Source organism: Anolis carolinensis, chromosome 4 (genome assembly GCF_035594765.1).
Source record: "Anolis carolinensis isolate JA03-04 chromosome 4, rAnoCar3.1.pri, whole genome shotgun sequence".
NCBI lineage: Eukaryota > Metazoa > Chordata > Lepidosauria > Squamata > Dactyloidae > Anolis > Anolis carolinensis.
Window position 1 is genome coordinate 67,698,412 of NC_085844.1, and position 14,958 is coordinate 67,713,369.

General features: G+C 37.0%; 1 protein-coding gene across 2 annotated transcripts in view; it reads left to right on the plus strand.

Annotated features, from left to right (window-relative positions):
* Positions 1 to 13,904, plus strand: part of socs6 (suppressor of cytokine signaling 6) — a 32,905-nt gene extending 19,001 nt beyond the window's left edge. Inside the window, exons 2-3 of one of the 2 annotated variants that reach the window (XM_008108729.3) lie at positions 4,116 to 4,259; positions 5,655 to 13,904. In XM_008108729.3, the coding sequence (XP_008106936.2) occupies positions 5,771 to 7,372 (1,602 nt within the window). In that variant the 5' untranslated portion in view covers positions 4,116 to 4,259; positions 5,655 to 5,770 and the 3' untranslated portion in view covers positions 7,373 to 13,904. The remainder of the gene's footprint in view (positions 1 to 4,115; positions 4,260 to 5,654) is intronic. The other variant, XM_003219725.4, reaches the window with a different exon arrangement.
* Positions 13,905 to 14,958: the final 1,054 nt, after the last annotated feature.

Sequence of the window (14,958 nt, forward strand, 5' to 3'; positions counted from 1 at the left end):
GTATTCCAGTATCTGAAAAAAAACCCTGAAATCCAAAAGACTTCTGATCCCAAATATCAGGATGTTCAACCTGTATTTTCAAGCTGTGAATGGTGGTGGCACCAGTGGATGCAGAATCTTTTGATATGGAGGGCCAACTGTATTCTCTATTACTCTATAGAACCAAAGACTTGTTTGAAAAATACATACCAATATTTGGATTTCCTCTCTTAAAATTTCACACAATCAGCTAAAATATATCAAAGTGTGTTGTCATCTTGTAAGAAAATATTGCTCTGCACTAGCTTTGTATATTTATTGTATGTTTAGGTGAATAGAACGTGATCTGAAGAGGTTTTTTTTTCTTTAAGAACCTAACATGCAATTGTGGGGAACTGCATATTTAAGTCTGGTTCACATAGAGAACCAGCAAGGGTATTTCCATTGAAGCTTGCCCAAGACAGAAAAGAGGAAATGAGATGCTGAGCTTTGGTGTCTGTACCTGCTTGTATAAGACATGGTATTTGAAGCCTGAAACAGTCATCCAAACCCAACCATTACATTTAAATTTACCAATGGAAACTGTTTCATTGTTTTCAGGAGCAATTAATGTCAATTAGAACTTCCTGACAGTTATTATAAGTGTGTTGCTGGGCATTTTTGGGATATATGAACATGTTCCAGCAGCATTCTCTGCTAATGTTTCGCCTGCATCTGAGCTCGGCATCTTCAGAGGTTCTGTTGGCAGTGAAGCAAATGGAGTGTATATATACTTGTGAAATGTCCAGGGTGGGAGAAAGAACCCTTGTCTGTTTAAAGAAAGTATGAATGTTACAATTAGCTAGCTTGAATTAGCATTTGAGTAGCCATGAAGTTTACAAAGTCAATCAGTGAGGGTATCTGCATAGAGGTAGCCCAGCTTTTGTTGCCTAGAGGCATCCTCTGTTTGGGAGGTGTTCACTGGCCCGTGTCTAGAGTTCTCCGGATTCAGATTTTGTTCATTTTGACAATACAGTTATTATAAGACTGTAAGAACCATATAAAATATGTAGATTTTCTTATATTCAGTTGAAGGCTTAAAAACATCTCAGTTACGTTTATCTTCTTGCATATAGATGGCTTTAATTTTAGATATTTATGAAGCAGACAGAAAATGTCTAGGACATTGCAGTGTTCTTCCAAATGAATTTATGAGTAATCTTTATCTTTAGGGACTGAGTGCAAGAATACTTCCTTATTTTTATTTTGAAATGAGTATAATTTATTAATTTTGTTTTGGGCTGGTTTCTTTATTATCCTAATGCTTAAGTGGAGTATTTTCTTGTAAGGGGCACTTATTGGTTAGTATTTCAACATAAAAGAAGGAACTTATGATTTAACCAGAATGCTAGCTATCAATATTACAAGCTTGTGTACATAAGCAACATTCTTGGGTCCCCTCGGGTGAGAAAGTCGGGGTAAAAATATTGTAAATAAATACATTTACATCATGTTTAAAAAAGAGGGCACATACTGCCATCAAGTAAACATCACAGAGAGCAGCAAAAAAACATGCTTGCTCCATCTACAACATGATATCCCCTCAAATATTTTAAGATGTCTACCATGCCTAAGCCATTGCACAGAAACTTGTTTGAGACCTTTGATCATCTTGATCATTTTTCTCTGAACATGTTATAGTTCTTGAATTGCGATACCCAAAGCTGCACATAGTACAACCCATCCAGGCATTCAGAAAGACCAGAAGCAACACTCAGAAAAAATAAAGGGGATTGATAATTCATTTAGGTTTTCCTGGGATAAACTACAGTCTTGCCTTTTACGACTCTGCTCAGAAAATGGCATGGCTCCTTTTTATAAGAGTTAAAGTATATTACTTACATTGATCCATAGATAACGATCCAGGTTTTTGGGTAGATTTTTTGGCTAAACATTTTTAGACTTGTACATGAGTATATTCATACAGTACTGTGTACCAACATCTATATATATAAAAGGGTTATGGAATCGCGACACCGAGCAAAACAGCAAAAGTAAAGGCCCCCCAACCTCGAAATTTGACAACACAACCCATCATCCACGCCTTCAGGTTGAAACAACACAAAATCACTTCACGCACCTCCACATGGAGAGAACCCACAACGCACCATCGGGAGCCATGCCAGGGAGGGAAAAGAGAAGCCCTCATGGCCGCCGGCAAGAGGGAAGGCAGGCAATGGGAAAAAGCTGTCCCCTGGGTCCTAGCGCCCGCCCATCACCCGAATTATTTACAGTAGAGTCTCACTTATCCAAGCCTCACTTATCCAAGTTTCTGGATTATCCAGGCCGGCAAGAGGAAAGGCAGGCACTGGGAAAAAGCTGTCCCCTGGGTTCTAGCGCCCGCCCATCACCCGAATTATTTACAGTAGAGTCTCACTTATTCAAGCCTCGCTTATCCAAGTTTCTGGATTATCCAGGCCGGCAGGGAAGAGGGAAGGCAAGCAATGGGAAAAAGCTGTCCCCTGGGTCCTAGCGCCCACCCATCATCCGAATTATTTACAGTAGAGTCTCACTTATCCAAGCCTCGCTTATCCAAGTTTCTGGATTATCCAACACATTTTTGTAGTCAATGTTTTCAATATATTGTGACATTTTGGTGCTAAATTCGTAAATACAGTAATTACAACATAACATTACTGCATATTGAACTACTTTTTCTACCAAATGTGTTGTCTAACATGATGTTTTGGTGCTTATCTCCACAATCTCCACCATAAAAATAATAATAGAATCTTACAGTCACAGAGATGGGAGAGACCCCTAAAGCCCATCCAGTCCAACCCCTTCCTGCCACGGAGAACACAATCCAAACATTCCCAACAGATGGCCATACAGCCTCTTCAGAATGATAATGCTAATAACAATATGGAATCCTCATGTTTCCAGACATCCCTAAGAATCATCCAGTACAACCTCCTTCTACCATGCAAGACCACACAATCCAAACACTCCTGACAGATGGCCATCCAATATCTCCACAATCTCCACCATAAAAATAATAATACAATCCTACAGTCACAGACATAGGAGAGACCCCTAAAGCCCATCCAGTCCAACCCCTTCCTGCCATGGAAAACACAATCCAAACATTCCCAACAGATGGCCATACAGCCTCTTGATAATAACAGTACTAATATCACAGAATCCTTATGTTTGCAGACAGCCCTAAGAATCATCCAGTACAACCTCCTTCTACCATGCAAGACCACACAATCCAAACACTCCTGACAGATGGCCATCCACCCACTATATAATAATGATGATAATAAAGATAATAATCATGATGATAACAGCAACAACAACAACAATAATAATCATAGAACTATACCATCCAATAATTTGGAGACACCCCTAACGGCCAATCCACCCCAACCCTTTCTACTATGCACCAAGACACAATCTAACCATTCACAACACTTGGACAACGTATGCATACTATACAATACTACACAGCGACCCCCTCTACTCTCACCATTTTCACATTACACAAACAACCAAATACATACTAAACATAAAGACAACCATACAACAGACATTCAATACCACCACTAACTCACATTTCTCACCAACACCACCAGACAACGCCACAGCAACGCGTGGCCGGGCACAGCTAGTATTTCCATAGAGAAAACAGAGTTGGAATACTGCTACCTAAAATGGATACTTCCTGTTCCCTTTTGGTTTCAGAGTGAAGCAGGGAAGGTGTGAGCCCAGGGGTGGCTGTTGCCTGGCTTATAATACTAAAAAAGCATTTATTAGCATCCAAACTAGATATTTTTTCCCCTCTGACCATACTTTTAAAGATGTGGAATTATAAACAAAATGAAAAATATAGACTGGTTCTTAATCAGCTTGGACTTATTATTTATCTGTTTATTAATTCATTCTCTATTTATCCCCATAGATCAAAGCAGGGACCAACAACAGATTAAAGTGCAACATATAACACCAGTTGCAATGCATAGGATTGGTGTAAAACAATATATAAGACCAATATGTATCGAGGCAGTCACTCCATAGTTTAAAATTCATAATTTAAAAATGATTTATATAGGCCTGCCGGAAGAGACTGATGTGTAACTCTCTTTTAAATTCAGATAGTGTATTCAGCCTTTTCCAGCAGGTCATTCACAGACTTGGAGTGGCTGAAGAAAAAGTCCTCTGGGTGGCCTGGCCATGGAGCAAATGAATTTGAAGTTACAGCTCTAACATTAAGCAGGAAAGTATGGGTGAATTTTGCTGTAGGTATTCACTTCCGTTTATGTTATTACTTACCAGCTAGAGAATTAGTTTTCACCTGGTCACATTTGGAAGGTCAATGGGATTTCAGTGTTGTTCTTAAAGTCAAATGCTAAGTGAGTGGTTGATTATTGCAAGACCAGAGCCAAATCCAATTAAAATAAGTGAGAGTCTTCTCACTGGAATTAGTGGCTTTAGATCAGAGCTGCAATTAAGTGACTGTTCAGCTTTGAACAGGCAATCTGGTACTTTATAGCATAGACAAGGTTATTTTATAGATAGAATAACCTAATGTTTTGAATGCTCTAATGAAAATAGTTACCTTAGAAACTTTGTATCCATTTTAAGAAAGTTGGTGACATTGGACGAATATTCAATATTAGTCACACTGGAAATGCTGTAGAACTAACTGGTAATAATTTTGAATTCTTGTCTACAGCAATATGGTTGGAAATAAAAACAAGTGTTCTGGGAAACAGTGGTTAGTGTCAGCTCTAGCACAGTCTTATCCATAGAGTGTAGGGGTGGGGGTTCAGTTCAGATGGGATACTTCAGCTCTGAAGTCCCTCTGAACAAATCACGCCAAGAATACCTTGTAATAGGTCCATCTTGGGCATGTATGTGCCTTCAAGTACTTGTCAATCAATGGCAATCCTGTAGGTTTTGTGGTTTTGTCCGTTCCTTCCTCTGAAATATAGCACCTAGTATTGGTTGCCAATCTCCTATCCAAGAATTAACTAGAGGTGACTCTTCTTGGCTTCCAACATCAATTTCCCAAATTTCAAACAGATAGGCACAAACCTGCTAAAATTCAAAGTTAAGTAAAGGACAGTATTTTTGGAAGACTGTCTTTGATTTTATTTAATTTTTTAAAAAAGATACCTACTGATTTTGCTTTCTACTGTCCTGTGGATTATTTGCTTTGGTCTTCATTGTGTGTGTTTGCTTATAGCATAATGATTAGAAGTAAAAAGGGGAACCTGTTTGTAGCTTTCTGGTTTAACTAAATTAACTAAAAATTGAAGCTTAACAAGAAAATATTTTCTGTATTGATTATTTTACAAATTAGAATGAAATAGTAGCTTAAAGTGAATTTTGATTTTGAGGATAGGAGTTGATCACCAGGTTGCCCATCACATCATACTATGCTTAGAACTACATTTATAATGGAAAGGAAACCTTTAAAGTGTTAAAGACAGGATTTTAGAGCATGCCAATTGTTCATGATCCCCAAAACAATTCTAAATCAGAGTCTAAGCCCCCATGTTAATTAATCAGAAAACCAAAGATGAATATGGTAAACCAGATAACCATATTGTGCAATGAAATGGCAGATACTTTTAACACTAGTGATACTGATGTAGATCTTCTGTAAAATTTATTTTCTTGTTTTTCAGAAAATGGATCTTGGAAGTTAAGTGAGAGATGCATCAATGAAGAAGCTTCTGCTTTACATGTTTTAAGGACAGAGCTCCAAAAGACTCAAAGCGTCAGAGTTGCCTGTGCTTTCATAATGAAGAAAATTAGTCTCAAGACTATTCGTAAGTCTTTTAATTTAAATAAGAGCAAAGATGAAAGTGACTTTGTTGTAGTCACACAGCCATCATTGAATGATTTTGGAAAAGATGACTCCTTGTTTGGTGGCTGCTATGGTAAAGATTTGGCTAGCTGTGACATCAACAGTGAAGATGAGAAAAGTGGGAAGAACAGATCGAAAAGTGAAAGTTTAATGGGTACGTTAAAAAGAAGACTTTCAGCAAAACAAAAGCAGAAAGGCAGCAAAGGTAGTACACCTTCTGTAAGCTCTGCTGATGATGATACCTTTTCATCATCTTCTGCTCCAATAACTTTCAAAGATGCAAGAACTCAAAGGCCTCTTAGATCGACATCCCTCCGAAATCACCATTATAGTCCAACTCCATGGCCCCTTCGCCCAACAAACTCAGAAGAAACATGTATAAAAATGGAAGTGAAAGTCAAGGCCTTGGTCCACTCATCAAATCCAAGTCCTGCACTGAATGGTGTTCGCAAAGATTTCCATGATTTGCAGCCAGACGGCATGTTCCAGGAACAAAACAATACATTAAAAAGTACAGAATCTCAAAATGGAGATTTGCATCTTCATATTGATGAACATGTGCCTGTAGTTATTGGACTTATGCCTCAGGACTACATTCAGTACACTGTGCCTTTAGATGAGGGAATGTATCCTTTGGAAGGATCACGTAGTTACTGTTTGGATAGTTCCTCACCCATGGAAGTTTCAACGGTTTCTTCTCAGTTGGGTGGTGGTGCATTTCATGAAGAGGAAGCTCCAGTTAGTGAAGATGTAGTAGTTGCTCCAGATATCTTTGTGGACCAAAGTGGTTTATTAATTGGTACCACAGGAGTCATGTTGCAAAGCCCAAGAGTGAATCACAGTGACGTTCCTCCACTTTCTCCATTGCTACCTCCAATCCAGAATAATCAAATCCAAAGGAACTTTAATGGCTTGAATGGCACAGATGTCCATGTGGCTGAAAGTATGCATTGCCATTTGAATTTTGATCCCAACTCTGCACCTGGGGTGGGAAGAGTCTATGATTCTGTACAAAGCAGTGGCCCCATGGTTGTGACAAGTCTCACGGAAGAACTGAAAAAACTTGCAAAACAAGGATGGTACTGGGGTCCAATTACAAGATGGGAAGCAGAGGGAAAACTGGCCAATGTTCCTGATGGTTCGTTTCTTGTACGAGATAGCTCTGATGACCGCTATCTTTTAAGTCTCAGTTTTCGTTCACATGGTAAAACTCTTCATACTAGAATTGAACATTCAAATGGTAGGTTTAGTTTTTATGAACAACCAGATGTGGAGGGACACACTTCTATAGTTGATTTAATTGAACACTCTATCAGGGACTCTGAAAACGGAGCATTTTGCTATTCAAGGTCTCGATTGCCTGGATCTACAACATATCCAGTAAGACTGACCAATCCAGTATCTCGTTTTATGCAGGTGCGCTCATTGCAGTATCTGTGTCGCTTTGTTATACGCCAATATACTAGAATAGATCTGATTCAGAAACTGCCTTTGCCAAACAAAATGAAGGATTATTTACAAGAAAAGCACTACTGAAGGCTTATGGGAACCTTGCATCTTGCACTTTGGGAACAACAACAGCAAATTAAAAGAGAGAGATTGAAATACCGTTTACAAACTTTAATTGCTATTAGTGTTTTGCTGCCATAATTTCATATTTTTTGCATCAAGAAGGGTAATGCGTTTTTATTTGTTTCATAGGTAGAGTCTGGGTTTTTCTTTTAAAAATAATGATCTCAAGGTTTTTTAAGGAGTCAAATAGCTATCTTTCATTCAGTGTGCAGAATAATCACAATGTGAATGATAACGAGTTTTCCTAAAACTCCCCATCTCCTTTGCTGCTAATCCACTGTGATTTTTATGCATTTGAAGCACATTTCATGTGTTTTCAACCATAAGTAAAAGTTGAAACTTGATGGGATAAGTTTTGTCTTCTTCGAATAGCCTGCTTTGTTTGTCCATTTATTTCTAATCAAAAATGGTTGTGGATAAGATATGCTGGTATCCAGAATTCAAGCGTATGCTTAAAATGATTCCCCAATACCTTTATTAAAAATAAATAGATTGGAAGAAATGTGTGATGCCACACAATTAGACAACATATCTTTCCAAGCCTCTGTTCTAAATGGGTTCAAAGATTGTAGATGTCATTATTATTTGTTCATTCCTAAATGTTTTTTTTAATTACCTTGTGAAAATATATTGAAATGTTCATGCTGTTTTTAAGCAAAGGATAAATGTAGTTTTAAAGCCATTTTAAAAATATTTGATTTCCCAGTAGAAGCTCTGGCTTGGATTAAGGCATAACAGCATGTGGCAATATTTTTCATTTTCAGGACAATTTTAACATGATTTTTTTTTGCTCTAGTGGCATTTTTTAAAAAAAGAATGACTTAATTGGAGCTCAGTGTTGCTTCCCAGTTAAAACAAAACTAAGACATTATCCTGCCAGAGCGAAGCAGAGATGCCTTCTCTGTTTATTACGATATATTTATTCATTGGTTAATTTTTTCCCCATATAAGTAAGTTGGCTTAAAAAGTATCTAATTTTGCTGAATCATTCCTTCTATTTTAAAAAGTGGGTTTTTTATTTGTTAAGCATTCATTTTCCATCATTATATTTTATTTTAATCAGCAGAGAACAAGGAGATTTCAAAGGTATCCTTCCGAATTCTTAATTTAAATAATTCATGTTTTAAAGTCAAGATTGGGTTAATTGCATTATAATGTAATCACCATGGAAATGTTTCAGTGCATTACCAGTTTCATCCTACTTATCTTGATATGAAACCAGGAAAAATAAATTCTGTTTAAAATATTTGGTGTGGGCAAAAACACCAAATGTTGCTCCAACAGGAGGATTTCCATAGTACAGATGTATTGTTGAGTATCTCCCTTCCATTTGCTTAGGTCTGCACAGGGAATTTTCCAGTGTTTTGGAAGGGCTAGAAATGGGGCTTCTTCACCCATGAAGCTCAAGCCAGAAAAGGTTGGTCTTGTTATTTAAGACTGAAGCCTAAGATTGTAGTCTTATATATCTCTGTGCTGAAATAAGTCTTGTTCAGTTTAGGGGGACTTGCTGGAGCCTTAATTTCTCTAGATTGGAGCAGTTTAACTTTTTGTTAATGGGTAGACAAGTTGTTCCCATGCTGATTTTTTTTGCATCTGAAAGGAAGTATTACTGCTTCTATTTCATTTTTGTTTTAGGAGAGATATTGTGAATAAAAATCTTAACTAGAAAAAAAACAACTGAATCCTGAATGTTCCAAAAGAAAATGTACAATTTGGGAGTCTGGTTTTAAGACGGCAGAATCTATTTTGTGCCATTCCCATGTGTCTTACTCCGTTCCCCTTCTTTACTTTGAAAGTTATGGTCATGATCATAAGTAGCATTTGTTTTCCCATCCTAGGAATTTGACTTTATTTCTGTTCGTTTTTTTTTTTTTAATTAAAGGGTGATGAAGTTTAGACAAACATTTGTTTTGGGGTTATTCTCTCTTGCTTGTTCTACCTAGCCTTTTTTGTGCTGTGAATGAGTTTATAATATTAAAGTACAGTGTTGCTGCAAGGTGCTGCAATGGCACTACATCCTGGGTTGCCTGAATCAATATGCTAAACTTCTATTTTTTTAAAATTTATTTTTAGATCATAGTGTTTAAAAAGGAATATCAGAGGCAAAGCATGTCTTGCTCTGGGAGATAGAGGTGAAAAATGTCTCTCTTGCCCATTTAAATAGATTTTGAAAAAAAGATATAGAGAGAATATGTATTGCTAAATTCCTGAGCAAAATATATGTGTTTCTGTGTGTCATTTCCTGGCTTTGCCATTCTGATATTTATGCAAAAATTTCATTGTGTTTTCTGAATTTTAGTCATAAAGGAAGACTACAAATTTTCTACATAAAAGGCACAATGATATTTATTATGGTACTAGGAAGAATAAGGAAATCATTTTTTATACAATAGGAGACATACTTTTGAGTAAAACCCTTGGCACTGAGGGAGGGCAAATTCCCTTCTATAAAACTTTAAAAAAGGAATGGGAGGTTGGAGATTTGGAGGCAGAGGAATATTCCTGTTAGAATAAAGTGTATTTTGGCTAAATACCTGAATTAAATATCCCAGTGTTTAACAAAATAATGATTTGGGGAATATACAAGTTTGATCTATAATATCCCAGTCATAATGCTATTCTGAGACAGTAAATCTGCACACTTACCTTTTCCACCATACCTTTTGATCTACAGTTTATCAATAGTGAAAAAAGTTTTTTAAAGGGTTCCCAGTACTTGCAGTGTTCTTCTAACTTGAGGTGATCATCCTTTTTCTCGAGTTGCTATAGCACCGTGTTGAAGGATAAACACCTCTACAGTATAGTTATTATGGTAAGTAGTACGCTCTATCAAATGGCAACATGTGCCCTAGGAAAGAATGGAGTGGGCCTGCCTCTCTTTTTATTCAGCTTTAACTTTCACGTAGTCAGAAGTTCATTTATCAGCAACTGTTAGTGTAAAAACAGCCAGTGGTGCACAGTAATCCTCATCCAAATGCAAATGCAAAAGCAAATAAGAGTGCAAGCACTAGCACACCACTGAATTACTGTATATACTCATGTATAAGTCAGTCTCATGTATAAGTTGAAGGCAGGTTTTGTGGTCAAAAATATGGATTTTGAAATGACCCCTGAGTAAATCAAGGCTCACTCCATGGAGAGTGGAAAGCAGCAGTGTTGCTCCAAGGGGCCAGTTATTCCCACTGCCATTTTCTGGCCCAGACATTCAAGAAGGCTAGAAGTGGCACTGCGGCAGACATAGAGGAGCTCGGTGCTTCTTTTTGGTTTTCATAGGATGGGCTAAACTCTTGCCTTTTGTTACTCTATTCAAAGGAGGAGCCTGATTCTTTATTGATGTACAGCGCTTACATTGACAAGTGAGTAAGTCAACTCAGGGTTTTGGGGGCAAATTTTGATTAAAATTTCTAGACTTATACATGAGTATATAGGGTATCTGCATTTTTCAAAGACAGCTAGTGGAACATTTTTTTCCCTATTTTGCTGCCGCCATTCATTTGGTAACTTTGTGGAGCAGAGTGCAATTCCATAGTGAAGCTGGTTTTTATTTCTTCTCTATATGGCCTTGAAACCAAGTGAGAAAACTTTTAAGATGCTGCCCAGTATTATCTATGCTGGAGGTATCTCCTCCACACACATTTTCTGTCCCCAGCCTGCTAAAGTTATTAAGACAAGACAAAACCATAGGCAGCTGCTCTGTGTATTCCCAGGCCTCAGTTTGTCATTTGAGGTAACTGCTGTTTGTTTGAGGTGAACAGCAAATTTCAACCATGTGTTACATAAGTGAATAAAGGCTGGAATGTATTGTGAATGAATACATTGAAAGCACTTGGTAAATTGTCTTTCTTATCCTGTCCTTTGAACTTTGTGGCGAGTTTATTCCTCATTGCCACACAGGTTATCAACATTATTGTGTATTTGGGCTGCATCAGTGAGCAACTTGCTCACATGTTCAGTATAATAAAATAATTACAGCTCATAAAATCTTGCATGATCACAGTGCTGGGAAGTAGAAATCCTTGTTCATTGAGGTAGCTGCTACAATTTTTGCCTGAATTTTCTTCTATCACTTTGCTCCCCCCCCCCCCCCCCAATGCCAGGAGATGACTCATGCAAGATGCCACACCAAGTCATTATTTAACATTTAGATTCTCAGACCAAGTGGTTTTAAGCATTGAAACAAAGACACCTTCTAGATAAATGATCACTATCTGCTGTTTAGCAGTTTTTACAGCAGTATGAGGGAATTACCATTCTTTAAACTGTTGATCCTGTATCAGCATTTTTGTGCTACTGGAACACCAGCAGAAATAACACTTTGTAATAAATGAAATATGATATAATTGATATAATAATTAGGATTGGTTATTTAAAAATTACTGCGATCCCTGCATCACAGAGGCTTCAATAATAAATGCAAGTAGAAATTATTACTATGGCAAATGTAAAATGCTAATGTAAATTTATTGAAGCACATAATTAGCATAAAAGTTAATGATAAAATAGAGCAATAACTAAGTAGCTGTTAGGCTGCAGCTGCTATATAGGTACCAAACAAATAGCCCATAACTCTTAAACCTGAATGTGTCCCTTAAAAAAAAGCCAGTTTGTTTAAGTGTTAAGACATGGCAAGCTCTCTTTTGTTCATATCTTTTTTGTATATATTATGAGAAATCAAGTTTGAACTTCAGCAACTATTCCTGATCCTGCTAGAATAAAGATTTGCTTTAAAACAAAAATGAAACCTGGTGTAAGAAACAAAGGGCGAAGTCCTGCCTTGGGGATCTGCACAAACCAAGTAGGATCCATTATACTTTCAATAATAAATGGAATTATTCCTTTTGAAGATTACATGCCTCTAATTGATACCATATTTCTTTTGGAGCAAAGAAAATCAAATTATGACAGTGTTGCTGAAATGTACCTTGTTTCTTTGTCACCTTTCAGTAGGTGATGAAATAACATCTATGAATTTTGGAACATGCTGTAGTCCAGATAACATACATAAATATAAATCACTGGTTTTTCACACACCTGCAATATGCAGTAATCTGATATTTGTGCAGCACCATAAGGAACCAGCTGGTTTCCATTGTCTGTCTTCCTCAAGTTTTAAATCTTTTGCATTAACACACACATACTTGCTCAATATGTTTTCTCAGACTCAGTTCTAAAAAGTATTTATTTGAAACAATCAGAACTACCAAATCTAATATGGATATTTCCAAGGATTGTGATTTCTAAGTTGATAGCACTGCTTGTCAAATGGGGCAATTATGACTGTTTGATTGTAGGGCCTCCAACTGTTATTGTAAAACTTCCAGCAGCCCTATCCAGCATAACCAGTTGAGAGAGATGATGAGAGTCCAAAACACACCAACACACAATCTAGAATGCCATGTTTTTCACCCACAGCTCATGGTTCATGTATGAAACAGGTTCACTCAACTCAAGCCCAGTGATGATTTTTTCTTTCACGGGTGAAAAAAATCAGAAGTGAAAGTTTTTCTTAAAATCATAGCATCAGAAGGGAGTAAATAATAATGGTTGGCTAAATCAATCTGATCCCCCCCATCCCGTGTCTGAGGAAGTTGAATGGAAAGCAAGCTGAGGTAGCCAATTTTGGTGAGGGGCTTTAAGATCTATGTAGAAGGAAAACATTGCAAGACTGGTGATTCAAATGAAGGTTGGCCATATGCCTGTCGACAAAATTAGAATTACCCTTCATTTTGTAATTTTAATCATTAAATTATTGGTGAGGGCTTGGTTCTCCCCAACATAATTTCAATTTTGTTTTCAACCCAGTTTTTCTTTTTCATTGCCCCAGGTATCAATATTTAGCTCAAGGTGCTTATCTCTCTAATAATTCTTGCTGCTAAACTTTGCAAAACATGCAGCTTTTCATACAGATGCATTTCTTAATATGTAGACATTGGAATAATTAAGTAAAACCAAAATGCCAGCAAAATACTGACTGTGAATTCCAATAAGGAAGGGTCTTCAGCTATGTAAGTTTAAAATGTTAAGCTAAAATGTGGTCACAAAAGATTGCTATTATTGTATGTTTCAGTACTATAAAATATGAATAATGTGTCCTTTAACAAAAATGGGGATAGTTTAACATGACAAAATACTGTAGAGTTTGATGTATTTGGAAAATGGTCCAAACTCTTTATGCCAATTATTGGGTGAGAAATTCTAGAATTTTGTATTACGATGTATGGGTTGAAGAACTTTTATAGTGGTGATGGAGTGCCATGCAATTAATACTAAAATCCAGATTGCTGTAGTTTACACTTTTCTGTATGTTTCCAGCTAAGTGTGCTCTATTTGTACTAAGCACACAACAGAATGAATTATCCAAAGTCCATTGATTTTAAATGTGTTTTGGTTTCTTAAAAAGATTATAGTAATTTCTTGCACATTTTTTGAAAAATTGTAAAAGGATTTATGTATCTGCTTCTAGATACAGTATGTAAATAAAAAATCACAAAAATAATATGTGGTATATATATTTGGTCAAAAACCATTCCACAAAGCAGTATTGACATTTTGCAAATGTCTGTAGAATGAGTGATTAGTTTCCTTATTCACTTTTTACAGGATGTTCTTAAAAAAATAATAAACCCTGTTCATGAATACTGAAACTTCTGAACATTTAGATTTCTCTATGCAAAATACAGGGTGCTTCAAAAAGATGGACCTGATTTGAAATTGCAACATTTCTGCAACCGCGAACCACCCATGAATGAAACCCTAGGCACTTGAAAGGGTGGAGTATAGAGTTTCAAAGGATTACCACTACATTCCTCTTACAGGGCATAATCGGCCCCTAGTCTCACTCATCTGCAAGATATGACTATGCAACATAAGGTAATTTGTGCTCTGCAGCTCAGCAAGACTGAATCTAATTGAGGAGAAGTGTGCATTTCAATGGCATTTGGGCATTGATTGCCCAATACCAAAAGGCATTCTTTGCAGGTACTAAACAATCTGAGGAAACAGGCTGTTTATGTAAGAGGAAGAGCTTACACATATACTGCTTACAAGTTGAGTCTGTTATTTTGAAACACCCTGTAGTGTGGGTTAAAATAGGAAAAATAACAGCCACAAGGGGTATGAAAATACAACTCCACAGGAATCCAACATAGCAACACCAAGGTAATATTTTGTCTGATTTCAATCCCAGGTGGTTGTGTGGCTTATCCATTTGTAAATAACATTGGTTTTAGCTAACTGTACCCTGCGGAGGAGGCGAATGGATGTGTGATGAAAGGTGTTGGAGGGGGAAAGGTGAAGTGCTTCTTTTCCTTTTCTCTCTGCTCAGAACAATAACACTTATTTATAAAACAGCAGGTAGCTAGTCCCAAACATGGGCTCTCTTTTTATAGATTTCACATCCTGTTGTTAACTGCTGCTGAGTTGACTTTGACTCATGGAGACCCGTCATGAATGAGAAACCTCTTCATCACTGTTACCAACAACCCTGATCAGGTCTTGCAAATTCAAAACCATTGATTCTTTGAAATTACCCACCTATCATGTGGTCTTTT